This window comes from Argopecten irradians, chromosome 1 (assembly GCF_041381155.1).
Source record: "Argopecten irradians isolate NY chromosome 1, Ai_NY, whole genome shotgun sequence".
Classification (NCBI taxonomy): domain Eukaryota; kingdom Metazoa; phylum Mollusca; class Bivalvia; order Pectinida; family Pectinidae; genus Argopecten; species Argopecten irradians.
Genome location: NC_091134.1, coordinates 69060851 through 69081501, shown reverse-complemented (window position 1 = coordinate 69081501; position 20651 = coordinate 69060851). Strand labels below are relative to the sequence as shown.

The window sequence follows — 20651 nt, the reverse complement described above, 5'->3', positions numbered from 1 at the left end:
CGATACCTTCCATGCCGATACTGTCATTGCCGAAAACCATCCATGCCGATACTGTGATATGATAATCATCTCGGTAGTTTATCCCTGTAACAATCCCATCGTCACTCCACACAAGGTCGGATACACTCAGCAACTTGATGACTGGGACAGGATATACAAACAATTATACTGAAATGATGCAATTTAATTTCATATTTAGAAAATAAAATACGACAAGAAATTGCATGGTTACAAAATTACAAAGATACTGTTACTTATTCATTTTTTAATATCCCGTTAAGAAATTAAAATCCATTTGAGCTCACAGCTCAAAGATGTCTTCAAAGCTTGCGAGAAATCCTGTGTGTTGCCACTTAAAACCTCCCAAATGCCATGAGTTATGTATGTCATTGTCACTCATAATCAAAATCCAAGTGATATCCCGCCATTTTCTGTCGGTAGGTGGCGTTGAAACACTCATTCTGTGCTACAGTAAACTTGCGCTTCCAATCACCAACTCTACCTGTTAAATTTACAAGCTGAGTATAAACAATGCGCCACTGGGGAATACATAAAACATAAAATATATCTGATGAATGGAAAATGTAAAATGATTAAGAAAATTTCAACCATATTTGAATAAATGAATGCCTTAATCAATAAACAGTATAGATAAATAGAGAAACTAAAACTGAAACTAGAAAAAAAAATCAAATAAATAAGTAAATAAGTGCATCTCAATGAATACCCCAAACGTAACGAAATGAGTTGTATAAGCTCACTTTAAACAACATCATGGCACGCCGAGTATCATTATGTGAGTACAGGTATGCAATTTAAATATTACGGGATAAATGGAACAGCTGGATGACAATGTCGTTCCACAACGTTGCGTTTTCAAGATTCCGCCTTCCAGTCGACTTTTTTTTTTTGCAAATTACAATCGATAAACAAGCAATATAGTTAAAACACAGGTTTACGGCGCGCAAAAAAAAAATACAAAAATATTGAAAGGTTGTTTACTTAGCCCTGTATTCCATTTCCAGAAAATAGGGTAATTAATTTTAAAATACTTTGAACACCACAAAAATCACAACAATACAAGCTCTCTGATTGGTCCACTCGCTCCTAGGAGTCAATCAGAGAGCTTGTATCAAATCGGAGACGACAGACAAAAAATGGCCGAGATCGGTGATCATCTGTTCTGCATGACAATATATGGAGCGTGGGGATCGCTAAGGGATACCAATGTGCAATTTTTATAATTAAGTGAGTTTCTATTGAGGATCTGCACTTCAGGGATGCATTCGTTGAATAGATGGCGATTTTATTCGGTCTGTGTTCATTAGGGAATCGTGACCTCGGAATGTAGCGTGTACTTTTCCGCCAATTCAACTTTCGATATGAAATAAAATCCCATCATATCGTATACCATAGTGACCAGTAAGGAATTGTCTTCAATTTAAGCTAAAGATATTCAGATCGGATGATTTTTGTGGTGTTCAGAGCATTTTAAAATTAATTACAGTACTTCATTTTCAAGAAATGGGATATAGGTTTAAGTAAACAACCTTTCAGTATTATAAGCATTTTCTTTTTTTTTGCGCGTCGTAAACCTGTGGTTAAAATAAGATTTGATTGACTTATTACAGTAAACCATAGTTAATTCTACATCAAGAAACATCACATTAAAAGACTATACATTAAAATATTGCGGGGGACAATTTTTTTATATGAAACTCGCGTAATGTTTGGAAACAGCTGATCGACGCACGAGAATCGTTGTATTCATAGTGTATTCGCAGTGTTTTCATAGGCAAATGTTTGTTTTCGTCAATTGGTTGATTCATATAGTGATGAAACACTCAGAATGTAAATATATAATGACATATCGATAAAGATGTACGGATATATATATATATATACTTTGTAATAGTAGTTAACATAAATCCGTTATAAAACCGGAGACATTAGGAGAAAGAAAGTTAGTTAGAAGAAAAGAAAATATCATAAATTAAGTCACCTTTTATGATCATGCAGTACTGCCCCTACTGCATGATCGTAAAAGGCGACTAAATTTATGATATTTTCTTTTCTTCTAACTAACTTTCTTTCTCCTAATGTCTCCGGTTTTATAACGGAATACTCTGCTTTCAATTGTCTTGCGCATGCTTGACCTAAATCACGTTTATTGAAATCTCGCGGTAGTTCACGAGATTTTATCATACTGGGGGCAAGCACAACAACAATATGGCGGCGGTTGTACCGGTTGACAATGACAGCGAGTGGGAAAAGTGTCTTCCTACCGCTTACAAAATGAGCACCACAAAATTTGGTATTTTCTGTAACGATTAACTCGCCCTTTTTCTTACCAAGTTTCCTCCCCAACGCCCTAATCCATGCATTTCGCCGCGATAAAGGACGGGCAGGTATCTGATGGAAAGCATAACCTTTCAGTGATCTTGGCCGCCCATATCGTCTGTTTGTTTTCATATGTAAATGATATTGCCGGAAGTCATGACTCATGCCCCCAGTACAGTGAACTCTCGGAGGATAACGCGTGACTTGCGACTTAAACGCACATGTGATCATGAAATCAACTTTACTAGACGCTTTATTGAAAGTAGAGTATTATGTTAACTACTATTACAAAGTATATATATATTTACCTATATAACCTATTTCTCCTCCCCCACTACAGCAGGTACAATTCTAACGCCTTACCCGCCTTTCCGCTCCTGCTTAGGCTTATGATAATGACTTGCCTGCTGTTAGTATAATGTGACCGGGACGATAGTAAGATTCATACCTGTCAACTGTCAGGAATTGCAATGCGGGAGAAAGCGCGTGAGCGATTTTTTTTTCAACAGTTCAACTGAAACGCTACGCGTCACTTATCATTATTACTTATAATGTTTCAGCATAACCTATTCGTCTTTGGAAAATAGTTGAGTTGGAAATATTTCAAGATTTTATGAATAAACAAATTTATTTTATACCGTAAAACTTAAAAACTTGTATTTTTGGCATCAAAGGTATTTTTAACATTAAAAACAACATTTGCGTTATTTAATCAAGAGTAGAAAGAGAAGGAGGAAAGGTTCTGATGATGTATTCATGTTGCGACTGCCTATTATTGAAACAATTCGATCCATGTGTTGAAGTAATGTCATCAATATATATTTCGTCTGTTTTCTACTTTCATTTTCAATCTCCTTTTAAGTCATCATCGCCGGTTCTTACGTTAACCAAACCGAGTACGTTTACCCTACTGAAACACTGCAGTCTGACAATGTTTTAGATAAACTACGATCCGACGATGTGCCGAGGAACTCCTCAATCATAAAAATAGGCCGCAGGCTGCTTCATCACGTAATAGTCACGTGACTGCGTCTTGCAAAATCAGCATTTAGTTTCGTATTTTAGACGATAACAAAACCGTTAAGATTGTATTTCACTGAGTGTTGCAAAAATTTAAAAAAATTAAATGATATGGTATGTATAGAGCCTTTTCGTGAAAATACGTGTTCATCAGATATAAAATTTACAATAACAACTCTGTATTCATGAACGATTTCAGGAAATGTCTGTAGCATTCGAGGGGGGAGAGATGTGGAAAAGTTGTATTAAAGGAGCGGTAGAGGATGTGTGTAAATGTTCGGGTAGCAGCATTGGTAAACAAAGGATGGTTGAGAGCGTGATACATGTATATTTCTATATATAAGTACATAACTATTATGTACCAATTGTAGGGTGATACGAATGTACAGTTGCATCCACGCAATACTAGATGAAATAAACAAATGTACCTAGATGGTCTTGCTTGTATCATTTGGAAGTATTTTCATTTCAAATAAACAGGTAAAAGAAAGTGAAAAAACTTCATAAATTAAAAACAGAAACTAAAAAACCCCATCTCTTTTTCACCTTTTCTGTATATGGGTACTTTGCCGTATTTATCGACAACTGTCCACCTAGCACTTTGATCTGTTATCTTGGAATGATCATTCTTCAGGTTTTCAAAGGCGATGTGTTTCTCTACGTCCTGTAGAAACGCCACCGATCGGTTTACAACAAGGAAGTCATCCAGCGTTTTGATGCAGCCGAAAGTGTCCTGGAAAATGTTAAAAATATTTTGAATACTCCATAGAATCCAATGGATTTGTAAAAAAAAAATCAAACATGTTATCCAATATGCCTAAGAATACCTATGTCATCTCAATATACCCTTACTTATGAGCTAAAACTTAGTCATCTAAGATAAGGTGCCAAAGTCGTTTACTATTCCGGAGCTATCTCGTTTTTCGAATTGAGTCAGTGAAATTATAACTCAACAAGTAAGATACAGGTTTTGATTTTATATATGACAATAATTTCTCGTTAAGATTTACAACAATTACTTGTAAAATAAGATAAAAAACACAATAACATAGTAAATTCTCCCAACTCGCGATATCATGGTCTGATCGTGACGTCACCGACATCGGTCACACACTCAAAATTTCCCACGGCTTAACTTCAGTCAGAATCGGAGTCCGGTAGCTGAGCTATACGTTTGTACTTACGAGGAGGTGAAGTGTTATGAGATGTTGTATTTTTTGACTGGGATAATATTTGGAATGAGATATTGAAAGTTCCACCACTGATATTTGCACCAGAAAACATTCCCGTCGCAAGATTTGTAGGCTTACGTCTTTCTCACAACACGTGGTCACAGGGACATGGCACGAAAATTTTTAACCAATAGTATACATATATATATTATATTATAAAGGGTATGAACTCGGCGGTCGAGAAAAACAGACCTATTTTTTAAAACCGTGACTATTCTAATAAATGGGTTTTATACAACATTGACGGATATCTTAGCTTAAAGAGAAATAATTTATCTTTCCATTGAGTGCTTGATGAACAAAATTGGCCAAGTATTGACGAAGTTATGGCTTGATGAATCGGGAAATTTACGAAAAATATGCTAGGTAGACATTTCCCTGTCCGGTCGAAATGTCGTCTCGGCTCTAAAATCACAAAATCTACGCTTGTGGTGGTAAACAGTACCCATACCTGTGTTCATCCACAATCTCCGTTGGAGGTGTCATCACCCGTACTTTGTAGAAACTCCATTAAACCGTCACCGCCATGTTCATTTTTCTCTCGGAACGCTTCTCGACTTTACATATCGTGACTACATTAAATGCAAATTATGTTATGTTGTGCTTGTCGGTAAACTCGAGAAGTGTTCCGAAGAACAAATGAACATGGCGGTGACGGTTAAAGTAAGTGAGCTACACTATGTTAAAATGGAGTTTCTACAAAGTACGGGTGATGACACCTCCAAAGGAGATTGTGGATGAACACATTTAGGGGTACTGTTTACCACCACAAGCGTAGATTTTGTGATTTTGGCTTGGTTTTTGAGGTGCCCATTAGAGCCGAGACGACATTTCGACCGGACAGGGAAATGTCTACCTAGCATATTTTTCGTAAATTTCCCGATTCATCAAGCCATAACTTCGTCAATACTTGGCCAATTTTGTTCATCAAGCACTCAATGGAAAATAAATTATTTCTCTTTAAGGTAAGATATCCGTCAATGTTGTATAAAACCCATTTATTAAAATAATCACGGTTTAAAAAAAATAGGTCCGTTTTTCTCGACCGCCGAGTTCATACCCTTGATACTATAATATATATATATATATAAATATATATATATATATACTGTTAGTTTAAAAAAGTCGTGCCAGGTCCCTGTGCACGTGGTGACATCTGGTAAACTCTTCCTGTGTGGTGTTTCCGTCATGATCATAGGCCTGCGAGATACTGTGGAAGTTACACTGGAAGCTACACTGGAGGATACAGCAGACTTTTTCACATTTTGAAGAATTTCGCACATTTCACGTTGTTGGTTAAATGAGGCGACGGCATAACTATTTACGCTATTTAGGTTTTTGTGACCAGATAACTGCATAATTGTCGCAGGAGCAACACCTGAATGAAGGAGTTTTGTGCAGTGTTTTTCTCAAGGATTGGTTTGTTTTCTTACCAGTTAAACCAGCATTACTTGCCATTGTTTTCATCATTACACCGAGTTTGTTTCTTCCGACTGGTTGATTTTTGAACCACTTCTGACCACTGTTGTTTTGATTAACAGCAACGTAAAATGGAGATTCGGGTGTATTCATCGCTTGAGGTCGATGCTTTGCATACAGTTTGTAGGCCTCGAATGGGATTGAATAAGGTCATCGGCGTCGTCTAAATCAGATGAAACATGGCCATGGGTATCGGGGGTGGGGTCAGGAGGAGGGGGAGCACAAGACGCAATGGTTGAGGATGATGAACTAATTTCATTTCCAGACTTCGATGTTTCGTTACCTTCAACTTGAGGTATGCTTGATTCATCATCTGTGTCTGGATCCATCAGTAAATCATGTAAGATGTCGAAATCCCCAACAAATGTCATTATAAACAAAGCCAACACCGGCTCGGATAACAAGGTGTAAGCAGACGACAACTTGTTGTTATTTGCTGCCAACATCCTCCTTTTAATATTTCAAATTTAAATTCTACCCAGAACTATTCTAAGTCCACAACATTATTTTTTATTAATTTATATTTTAAATAAAGTACAAAAATAAAATTTACAATTTATTAACTACAGTAGCAAACTTTTTTTCCCCAAACATAAACCAATGCAAGGGAATTCCCCTAAAAAGTAGTTCCGGCTAGTAGGTAAATACAACATTCCGTATTGTCCATGTGCAATACAAAACATTGTATTTCATTGTCTGAAATTTGCTTGTATTACTATAACCAGATTCAACAGGTATGTGATAAATTCTTGGAATGCATATTTTATTATGCCTTATTCATGTATTATTGTTTGCGATTAGTCAATACAGTAATCTGTGATCATAAACAATCGTCATGTCATCTATAGTGACACTGCATTGATTCAAATTCCGTTATGTCACCCCCGAATAGTTGTTCTCGTTAGGATAGTCTCTAGAGTTTACTTACTACTGTTCAATGATTCTAGGTGAGTTCCGGGAAAAAGAGGAATGGCGGCTTCATGACAAATCGTTTGATTTGGTAGTTTACGTAATGCTGATCCCAGATTAACATCTGATTAAATCAGTATTTATTGATGTATCTAGTATTTATCAATCCTCACGTCACCTTTGTTTCTTGTGTATGGTTTGTAACGGAGACGGTCTGACAGTTGTTTAGATTCAGGGACAGGGAGGGACCTTGTACATTTATGTATAGTAATTCACATTTCAACCTATCTGCAAATATGGTCCCTTTATTGTGGATAAACGAGAAGATATATTGTAAAAGAGCTCTGGACTCCAGCAGACATACGCTTTTGAATACCTTTTTGAAATCCTCATATGTAAGTGAGAGGATCCGCATTTCCGGATATTCCTTTATTCCATCTGCCCACTCTTTCATGTACGTGAACCAGGAGGCGCCCGATGAGAAAACTACGGAAGTAACAAGGAATAAATTGGGTGCACTTCTTTAATCATGTAAAATACACACATAACTTCCGATGTTTACTCCCTATCACTCAAAAGCATTTATTTCTTTTGTTATCACCTGATGTAGCAATATGTTTGTTGTTATTGACGTAGCACTATTTCAAGATAGAAAATCCAAAACTTGGATGGAGACATGGTAAAGATCTGTTTTTTATGCTGTTTCGCTTAAAGACGTGAAAAAGTAAGAAATTTCTATCCCCGAGGAGCTTTCTTTGTGTTCCAGTCTATTGATAGAAATATTGCCTGAACATGCAAACAAAACATGACATTAGTGATTTTAACAAATAATGTAATGATACCTAACACGCCTTAATATATTAATAAATATCTGTTATAGATGTAAGTGAATCAGTTTTGTTGACTTGATATTCAATAAACACACTATTGCGTGAGAGATAGGGCTGACTGCATCACAATAACATATAATACGAAATCACAATAGCATGGTGCAAACATTCATGGGTAGCCTACGATGCATTTACATGGCGTTAACTTACATTCCTCAGAAAGAAAGAATTTCATAAAGAAGCTAAAGTCTCCTTCAAATCCAGTGTTGATCATGCTGTCAATGAAGTGGAAGTAAGACACCAGCACATCTTTGGGGTTTCTGGAGAGAAAGATAATTTTCGGAACTCCGCTCTTGGCGTCTGAGGGAATCAATGGAAAGGTGAGATGTGTTAGGAAGGTCCTGGGAGTCTCCATGGTTTCCACCCAGCCCAGGTCCTCAAAGTCAGCTACAAATGGTGTCCCTGAGTAGGTCAGAGTCCCGGTTCTTAACATCTGTATGGTGTTATACATCCAGTGGGAACCTGCAGGAAATTTATCACAATTAACACTTTATTACACGTCTTTATAAGTCGCTTACAAGGAATCGTGTGTTTATTTTTGTCTTATGTTCAAAATGGCAACGGAGAAAAATAAAGATGTTAGAGAAAATTGTGCATGAGCGTTATAGATTAATTTAATACCAAGTATCGACCACATTGTTTTTAATCATAATGATTAGTATATTAACGATATCTATGACATATTTATAATTTCCATAGATACTACATGCATTACTTATTTGTGGTTAATCTAAAGATATGATCTTTCTGAGACTTGAAAACCTCACCAGACTTCGGAAATGTACATAGTATAACGTCATCGCTCCGACACTGTAAATCCGAGAACTTCTGTAGATGATCCCGGACATTACCTGGGACAATTCTATGAAATGGTCGTCCCTGGAACCGTTTATAACTGCACTTGTTTGATGGAATGTCATCAACGAACTCTGCTAACTCCATATTGCTGTAAACTCTAATTGATTCCAATCCATGCTATCAGTCACGTACTATCATCCACAATAAAACGTGGTACGTAAGTTTGTTCACAGAATATTCTGTGCAATTCTATGATAACTATATATTATGCAAATAATTTTAAGTAGGTATAATACGTGATAAGAATACGTCAAGAACAAATTTCATTCACTGATAATTAACGGGAAATATTGACCAGCATGGTGTCAGATCCTATATCTACATTGACAACAAACACTAAATTCAGGGTTCATATTTTTCATATCTTGCAAGTAAAAAGGTTACAAAAACCTAGGTGTTTCATCAACAATACGTGCCAAACCAATTTAATCAAACATCAACAACACTCACCATACCAATTTAGTCCAACATCAACAATACAAACCAAACCATACCAATTCAGTCTAATATCAACAACACACACCATACCTATTCAGTCCAACATCAATAATACACACCATACCAATTCAGTCCAACATCAACAATACACACCATACCAATTTAGTCCAACATCAACAATACACACCATACCAATTCAGTCCAACATCAATAATACACACCATACCAATTCAGTCCAACATCAACAATACACACCATACCAATTCAGTCCAACATCAACAATACACACCATACCAATTCAGTCCAACATCAACAATACACACCATACCAATTCAGTCCAACATCAACAATACACACCATACCAATTCAGTCCAACATCAACAATACACACCATACCAATTCAGTCCAACATCAACAATACACACCATACCAATTCAGTCCAACATCAACAATACACACCATACCAATTCAGTCCAACATCAACAATACACACCATACCAATTCAGTCCAACATCAACAATACACACCATACCAATTCAGTCCAACATCAACAATACACACCATACCAATTCAGTCCAACATCAACAATACACACCATACCAATTCAGTCCAACATCAACAACACATACCAATTAGTCCAACATCAACAATACACACCATACCAATTCAGTCCAACATCAACAATACACACCATACCAATTCAGTCCAACATCAACAATACACACCATACCAATTCAGTCCAACATCAACAATACACACCATACCAATTCAGTCCAACATCAACAATACACACCATACCAATTCAGTCCAACATCAACAATACACACCATACCAATTCAGTCCAACATCAACAATACACACCATACCAATTCAGTCCAACATCAACAATACACACCATACCAATTCAGTCCAACATCAACAATACACATACCATTCAGTCCAACATCAACAAACACACATACCAATTCAGTCCAACATCAACAATACACACCATACCAATTCAGTCCAACATCAACAATACACACCATACCAATTCAGTCCAACACATCAACAATACACACCATACCAATTCAGTCCAACATCAAATCAACAATACACACCATACCAATTTAGTCCAACATCAACAATACACACCATACCAATTCAGTCCAACATCAACAATACACACCATACCAATTCAGTCCAACATCAACAATACACACCATACCAATTCAGTCCAACATCAACAATACACACCATACACATTCAGTCCAACATCAACAATACACACCATACCAATTCAGTCCAACATCAACAATACACACCATACCAATTCAGTCCAACATCAACAATACACACCATACCAATTCAGTCCAACATCAACAATACACACCATACCAATTCAGTCCAACATCAACAATACACACCATACCAATTCAGTCCAACATCAACAATACACACCATACCAATTCAGTCCAACATCAACAATACACACCATACCAATTCATCCAACATCAACAATACACACATACCAATTAGTCCAACATCAACAATACACACCATACCAATTCAGTCCAACATCAACAATACACACCATACCAATTCAGTCCAACATCAACAATACACACCATACCAATTCAGTCCAACATCAACAATACACACCATACCAATTCAGTCCAACATCAACAATACACACCATACCAATTCAGTCCAACATCAACAATAAACACCATACCAATTCAGTCCAACATCAACAATACACACCATACCAATTCAGTCCAACATCAACAATACACACCATACCAATTCAGTCCAACATCAACAATACACACCATACCAATTCAGTCCAACATCAACAATACACACCATACCAATTCAGTCCAACATCAACAATACACACCATACCAATTCAGTCCAACATCAACAATACACACCATACCAATTCAGTCCAACATCAACAATACACACCATACCAATTCAGTCCAACATCAACAATACACACCATACCAATTCAGTCCAACATCAACAATACACACCATACCAATTCAGTCCAACATCAACAATACACACCATACCAATTCAGTCCAACATCAACAATACACACCATACCAATTCAGTCCAACATCAACAATACACACCATACCAATTCAGTCCAACATCAACAATACACACCATACCAATTCAGTCCAACATCAACAAACACACATACCAATTCAGTCCAACATCAACAATACACACCATACCAATTCAGTCCAACATCAACAATACACACACCATACCAATTCAGTCCAACATCAACAATACACACCATACCAATTCAGTCCAACATCAACAATACACACCATACCAATTCAGTCCAACATCAACAATACACACCATACCAATTCAGTCCAACATCAACAATACACACCATACCAATTCAGTCCAACATCAACAATACACACCATACCAATTCAGTCCAACATCAACAATACACACCATACCAATTCAGTCCAACATCAACAATACACACCATACCAATTCAGTCCAACATCAACAATACACACCATACCAATTCAGTCCAACATCAACAATACACACCATACCAATTCAGTCCAACATCAACAATACACACCATACCAATTCAGTCCAACATCAACAACACACACCATACCAATTCAGTCCAACATCAACAATACACACCATACCAATTCAGTCCAACATCAACAACACACACCATACCAATTCAGTCCAACATCAACAATACACACCATACCAATTCAGTCCAACATCAACAATACACACCATACCAATTCAGTCCAACATCAACAATACACACCATACACATTCAGTCCAACATCAACAATACACACCATACCAATTCAGTCCAACATCAACAATACACACCATACCAATTCAGTCCAACATCAACAATACACACCATACCAATTCAGTCCAACATCAACAATACACACCATACCAATTCAGTCCAACATCAACAATACACACCATACCAATTCAGTCCAACATCAACAATACACACCATACCAATTCAGTCCAACATCAACAATACACACCATACCAATTCAGTCCAACATCAACAACACACACCATACCAATTCAGTCCAACATCAACAATACACCATACCAATTCAGTCCAACATCAACAATACACACCATACCAATTCAGTCCAACATCAACAATACACACATACAATTCATCCAATTCAACAATACACACATACATTCAGTCCAAATCAACAATACACACCATACCAATTCAGTCCAACATCAACAATACACACCATACCAATTCAGTCCAACATCAACAATACACACCATACCAATTCAGTCCAACATCAACAATACACACCATACCAATTCAGTCCAACATCAACAATACACACCATACCAATTCAGTCCAACATCAACAATACACACCATACCAATTCAGTCAAACATCAACATCAACAAAACACACCATACCAATTCAGTCCAACATCAACAATACACACCATACCAATTCAGTCCAACATCAACAATACACACCATACCAATTCAGTCCAACATCAACAATACACACCATACACATTCAGTCCAACATCAACAATACACACCATACCAATTCAGTCCAACATCAACAATACACACCATACCAATTCAGTCCAACATCAACAATACACACCATACCAATTCAGTCCAACATCAACAATACACACCATACCAATTCAGTCCAACATCAACAATACACACCATACCAATTCAGTCCAACATCAACAATACACACCATACCAATTCAGTCCAACATCAACATCAACAATACACACCATACCAATTCAGTCCAACATCAACAATACACACCATACCAATTCAGTCCAACATCAACAATACACACCATACCAATTCAGTCCAACATCAACAACACAACATCAACAATACACACCATACAATTAGTCCAACATCAACAATACACACCATACCAATTTAGTCCAACATCAACAATACACACCATACCAATTCAGTCCAACATCAACAATACACACCATACCAATTCAGTCCAACATCAACAATACACACCATACCAATTCAGTCCAACATCAACAATACACACCATACCAATTCAGTCCAACATCAACAATACACACCATACACATTCAGTCCAACATCAACAATACACACCATACCAATTCAGTCCAACATCAACAATACAAATCATACCAATTGAGTCCAACATCAACAATACACACCATACCAATTCAGTCCAACATCAACAATACACACCATACCAATTCAGTCCAACATCAACAATACACACCATACCAATTCAGTCCAACAACAACAATACACACCATACCAATTCAGTCCAACATCAACAATACACACCATACCAATTCAGTCCAACATCAACAATACACACCATACCAATTCAGTCCAACATCAACAATACACACCATACCAATTTAGTCCAACATCAACAATACACACCATACCAATTCAGTCCAACATCAACAATACACACCATACCAATTCAGTCCAACATCAACAATACACACCATACCAATTCAGTCCAACATCAACAATACACACCATACCAATTCAGTCCAACATCAACAATACACACCATACCAATTCAGTCCAACATCAACAATACACACCATACCAATTCAGTCCAACATCAACAATACACACCATACCAATTCAGTCCAACATCAACAATACACACCATACCAATTCAGTCCAACATCAACAATACACACCATACCAATTCAGTCCAACATCAACAATACACACCATACCAATTCAGTCCAACATCAACAATACACACCATACCAATTCAGTCCAACATCAACAATACACACCATACCAATTCAGTCCAACATCAACAATACACACCATACCAATTCAGTCCAACATCAACAATACACACCATACCAATTCAGTCCAACATCAACAATACACACCATACACATTCAGTCCAACATCAACAACACACACCATACCAATTCAGTCCAACATCAACAATACACACCATACCAATTCAGTCCAACATCAACAATACACACCATACCAATTCAGTCCAACATCAACAATACACACCATACCAATTCAGTCCAACATCAACAATACACACCATACCAATTCAGTCCAACATCAACAACAATACACACCATACCAATTCAGTCCAACATCAACAATACACACCATACCAATTCAGTCCAACATCAACAATACACACCATACCAATTCAGTCCAACATCAACAATACACACCATACCAATTCAGTCCAACATCAACAATACACACCATACCAATTCAGTCCAACATCAACAATACACACCATACCAATTCAGTCCAACATCAACAATACACACCATACCAATTCAGTCCAACATCAACAATACACACCATACCAATTCAGTCCAACATCAACAATACACACCATACCAATTCAGTCCAACATCAACAATACACACCATACCAATTCAGTCCAACATCAACAATACACACCATACCAATTCAGTCCAACATCAACATCAACAACACACCATACCAATTCAGTCCAACATCAACAATACACACCATACCAATTCAGTCCAACATCAACAATACACACCATACCAATTCAGTCCAACATCAACAATACACACCATACCAATTCAGTCCAACATCAACAATACACACCATACCAATTCAGTCCAACATCAACAATACACACCATACCAATTCAGTCCAACATCAACAACACACACCATACCAATTCAGTCCAACATCAACAATACACACACCATACCAATTCAGTCCAACATCAACAATACACACCATACCAATTCAGTCCAACATCAACAATACACACCATACCAATTCAGTCCAACATCAACAATACACACCATACCAATTCAGTCCAACATCAACAATACACACCATACCAATTCAGTCCAACAACAATACACACCATACAATTCAGTCCAACACAACAATACACACCATACCATTCAGTCCAACATCAACAATACACACCATACCAATTCAGTCCAACATCAACAATACACACCATACCAATTCAGTCCAACATCAACAATACACACCATACCAATTCAGTCCAACATCAACAATACACACCATACCAATTCAGTCCAACATCAACAATACACACCATACCAATTCAGTCCAACATCAACAATACACACCATACCAATTCAGTCCAACATCAACAATACACACCATACCAATTCAGTCCAACATCAACAATACACACCATACCAATTCAGTCCAACATCAACAATACACACCATACCAATTCAGTCCAACATCAACAATACACACCATACCAATTCAGTCCAACATCAACAATACACACCATACCAATTCAGTCCAACATCAACAATACACACCATACCAATTCAGTCCAACATCAACAATACACACACCATACCAATTCAGTCCAACATCAACAATACACACCATACCAATTCAGTCCAACATCAACAATACACACCATACCAATTCAGTCCAACATCAACAATACACACCATACCAATTCAGTCCAACATCAACAATACACACCATACCAATTCAGTCCAACATCAACAATACACACCATACCAATTCAGTCCAACATCAACAATACACACCATACCAATTCAGTCCAACATCAACAATACACACCATACCAATTCAGTCCAACATCAACAATACACACCATACCAATTCAGTCCAACATCAACAATACACACCATACCAATTCAGTCCAACATCAACAATACACACACATACCAATTCAGTCCAACATCAACAATACACACCATACCAATTCAGTCCAACATCAACAATACACACCATACCAATTCAGTCCAACATCAACAATACACACCATACCAATTCAGTCCAACATCAACAATACACACCATACCAATTCAGTCCAACATCAACAATACACACCATACCAATTCAGTCCAACATCAACAATACACACCATACCAATTCAGTCCAACATCAACAATACACACAACAATAGTCCAATTCAGTCCAACATCAACAATCATCACACACAATACCAATTCAGTCCAACATCAACAATACACACCATACCAATTCAGTCCAACATCAACAATACACACCATACCAATTCAGTCCAACATCAACAATACACACCATACCAATTCAGTCCAACATCAACAATACACACCATACCAATTCAGTCCAACATCAACAATACACACCATACCAATTCAGTCCAACATCAACAATACACACCATACCAATTCAGTCCAACATCAACAATACACACCATACCAATTCAGTCCAACATCAACAATACACACCATACCAATTTAGTCCAACATCAACAATACACACCATACCAATTCAGTCCAACATCAACAATACACACCATACCAATTCAGTCCAACATCAACAATACACATCAACAATCAACACACACCATACCAATTCAGTCCAACATCAACAATACACACCATACCAATTCAGTCCAACATCAACAATACACACCATACCAATTCAGTCCAACATCAACAATACACACCATACCAATTCAGTCCAACATCAACAATACACACCTTACCAATTCAGTCCAACATCAACAATACACACCATACCAATTCAGTCCAACATCAACAATACACACCATACCAATTCAGTCCAACATCAACAATACACACCATACCAATTTAGTCCAACATCAACAATACACACCATACCAATTCAGTCCAACATCAACAATACACACCATACCAATTCAGTCCAACATCAACAATACACACCATACCAATTCAGTCCAACATCAACAATACACACCATACCAATTCAGTCCAACATCAACAATACACACCATACCAATTCAGTCCAACATCAACAATACACACCATACCAATTCAGTCCAACATCAACAATACACACCATACCAATTCAGTCCAACATCAACAATACACACCATACCAATTCAGTCCAACATCAACAATACACACCATACCAATTCAGTCCAACATCAACAATACACACCATACCAATTCAGTCCAACATCAACAATACACACCATACCAATTCAGTCCAACATCAACAACACACACCATACCAATTCAGTCCAACATCAACAATACACACCATACCAATTCAGTCCAACATCAACAATACACACCATACCAATTCAGTCCAACATCAACAATACACACCATACCAATTCAGTCCAACATCAACAATACACACCATACCAATTCAGTCCAACATCAACAATACACACCATACCAATTCAGTCCAACAACAACAATACACACCATACCAATTCAGTCCAACATCAACAATACACACCATACCAATTCAGTCCAACATCAACAATACACACCATACCAATTCAGTCCAACATCAACAATACACACCATACCAATTCAGTCCAACATCAACAATACACACCATACCAATTCAGTCCAACATCAACAATACACACCATACCAACAATTCAGTCCAACATCAACAATACACACCATACCAATTCAGTCCAACATCAACAATACACACCATACCAATTCAGTCCAACATCAACAATACACACCATACCAATTCAGTCCAACATCAACAATACACACCATACCAATTTAGTCCAACATCAACAATACACACCATACCAATTCAGTCCAACATCAACAATACACCCATACCAATTCAGTCCAACATCAACAATACACACCATACCAATTCAGTACATCAACATCACACATCAACAACATCACAACACATACCAATTCAGTCCAACATCAACAATACACACCATACCAATTCAGTCCAACATCAACAATACACACCCATACCAATTCAGTCCAACATCAACAATACACACCATACCAATTCAGTCCAACATCAACAATACACACCATACCAATTCAGTCCAACATCAACAATACACACCATACCAATTCAGTCCAACATCAACAATACACACCATACCAATTCAGTCCAACATCAACAATACACACCATACCAATTCAGTCCAACATCAACAATACACACCATACCAATTCAGTCCAACACCAACAATACACACCATACCAATTCAGTCCAACATCAACAATACACACCATACCAATTCAGTCCAACATCAACAATACACACCATACCAATTCAGTCCAACATCAACAATACACACCATACCAATTCAGTCCAACATCAACAACACACACACCATACCAATTCAGTCCAACATCAACAATACACACCATACCAATTCAGTCCAACATCAACAATACACACCATACCAATTCAGTCCAACATCAACAATACACACCATACCAATTCAGTCCAACATCAACAATACACACCATACCAATTCAGTCCAACATCAACAATACACACCATACCAATTCAGTCCAACATCAACAATACACACCATACCAATTCAGTCCAACATCAACAATACACACCATACCAATTCAGTCCAACATCAACAATACACACCATACACATTCAGTCCAACATCAACAATACACACCATACCAATTCAGTCCAACATCAACAATACACACCATACCAATTCAGTCCAACATCAACAATACACACCATACCAATTCAGTCCAACATCAACAATACACACCATACCAATTCAGTCCAACATCAACAATACACACCATACCAATTCAGTCCAACATCAACAATACACACCATACCAATTCAGTCCAACATCAACAATACACACCATACCAATTCAGTCCAACATCAACAATACACACCATACCAATTCAGTCCAACATCAACAATACACACCATACAACATTCAACGTCCAACATCAACAATACACACCATACACATTCAGTCCAACATCAACAACACACACCATACCAATTCAGTCCAACATCAACAATACACACCATACCAATTCAGTCCAACATCAACAATACACACCATACCAATTCAGTCCAACATCAACAATACACACCATACCAATTCAGTCCAACATCAACAATACACACCATACCAATTTAGTCCAACATCAACAATACACACCATACCAATTCAGTCCAACATCAACAATACACACCATACCAATTCAGTCCAACATCAACAATACACACCATACCAATTCAGTCCAACATCAACAATACACACCATACCAATTCAGTCCAACATCAACAATACACACCATACCAATTCAGTCCAACATCAACAATACACACCATACCAATTTAGTCCAACATCAACAATACACACCATACCAATTCAGTCCAACATCAACAATACACACCATACCAATTCAGTCCAACATCAACAATACACACCATACCAATTCAGTCCAACATCAACAATACACACCATACCAATTCAGTCCAACATCAACAACACACACCATACCAATTCAGTCCAACATCAACAATACACACCATACCAATTCAGTCCAACATCAACAACACACACCATACCAATTCAGTCCAACATCAACAATACACACCATACCAATTCAGTCCAACATCAACAATACACACCATACCAATTCAGTCCAACATCAACAATACACACCATACCAATTCAGTCCAACATCAACAATACACACCATACCAATTCAGTCCAACATCAACAATACACACCATACCAATTCAGTCCAACATCAACAAATACACACCATACCAATTCAGTCCAACATCAACAATACACACCCATACCAATTCAGTCCAACATCAACAATACACACCATACCAATTCAGTCCAACATCAACAATACACACCATACAAATTCAGTCCAACATCAACAATACACACCATACCAATTCAGTCCAACATCAACAATACACACACATACAACAATTCAGTCCAACATCAACAATACACACCATACCAATTCAGTCCAACATCAACAATACACACCATACCAATTCAGTCCAACATCAACAATACACACCATACCAATTCAGTCCAACATCAACAATACACACCATACCAATTCAGTCCAACATCAACAATACACACCATACCAATTCAGTCCAACATCAACAATACACACCATACCAATTCAGTCCAACATCAACAATACACACCATACCAATTCAGTCCAACATCAACAATACACACCATACCAATTCAGTCCAACATCAACAATACACACCATACCAATTCAGTCCAACATCAACAATACACACCATACCAATTCAGTCCAACATCAACAATACACACCATACCAATTCAGTCCAACATCAACAATACACACCAATACACATTCAGTCCAACATCAACAATACACACCATACACATTCAGTCCAACATCAACAATACACACCATATCAATTCAGTCCAACATCAACAATACACACCATACACATTCAGTCCAACATCAACAATACACACCATACACATTCAGTCCAACATCAACAATACACACCATACCAATTCAGTCCAACATCAACAATACACACCATACCAATTCAGTCCAACATCAACAATACACACCATACCAATTCAGTCCAACATCAACAATACACACCATACCAATTCAGTCCAACATCAACAATACACACCATACCAATTCAG

At 37.3% G+C, this 20651-nt stretch overlaps 1 protein-coding gene and 1 pseudogene across 2 annotated transcripts; both read right to left on the bottom strand.

The window, feature by feature from the left end:
• Positions 1-250: 250 nt before the first annotated feature.
• On the bottom strand, positions 251-8900 carry LOC138306732 (sulfotransferase 1B1-like). 2 transcript variants are annotated; one of them, XM_069247203.1, is made up of 5 exons: positions 8722-8900; positions 8021-8332; positions 7357-7466; positions 3907-4093; positions 251-502 (listed from the first exon to the last, which is right to left on the bottom strand). In XM_069247203.1, exons 1-5 carry the CDS (start codon positions 8810-8812, stop codon positions 393-395), a joined length of 810 nt encoding a protein of 269 aa, XP_069103304.1. In that variant the 5' UTR covers positions 8813-8900; the 3' UTR covers positions 251-392. The 2 variants fall into 2 exon arrangements, with proteins under 2 accessions (XP_069103304.1, XP_069103302.1); XM_069247201.1 differs by having other exon boundaries at positions 8638-8899.
• Positions 4100-6424, bottom strand: LOC138308460 (uncharacterized; annotated as a pseudogene).
• Positions 8901-20651: the final 11751 nt, after the last annotated feature.

Coding starts and splice junctions, on each gene's coding strand:
- LOC138306732 (XM_069247201.1), bottom strand. CDS start 8,812: ATGGAGTTAGCAGAGTTCGTTGATGACATTCCATCAAACAAGTGCAGT. Junction 8,333..8,637: donor ATGTACATTTCCGAAGTCTG/GTGAGGTTTTCA, acceptor AATTTCCTGCAG/GTTCCCACTGGATGTATAAC. Junction 7,467..8,020: donor ATTCTTTCTTTCTGAGGAAT/GTAAGTTAACGC, acceptor TTACTTCCGTAG/TTTTCTCATCGGGCGCCTCC.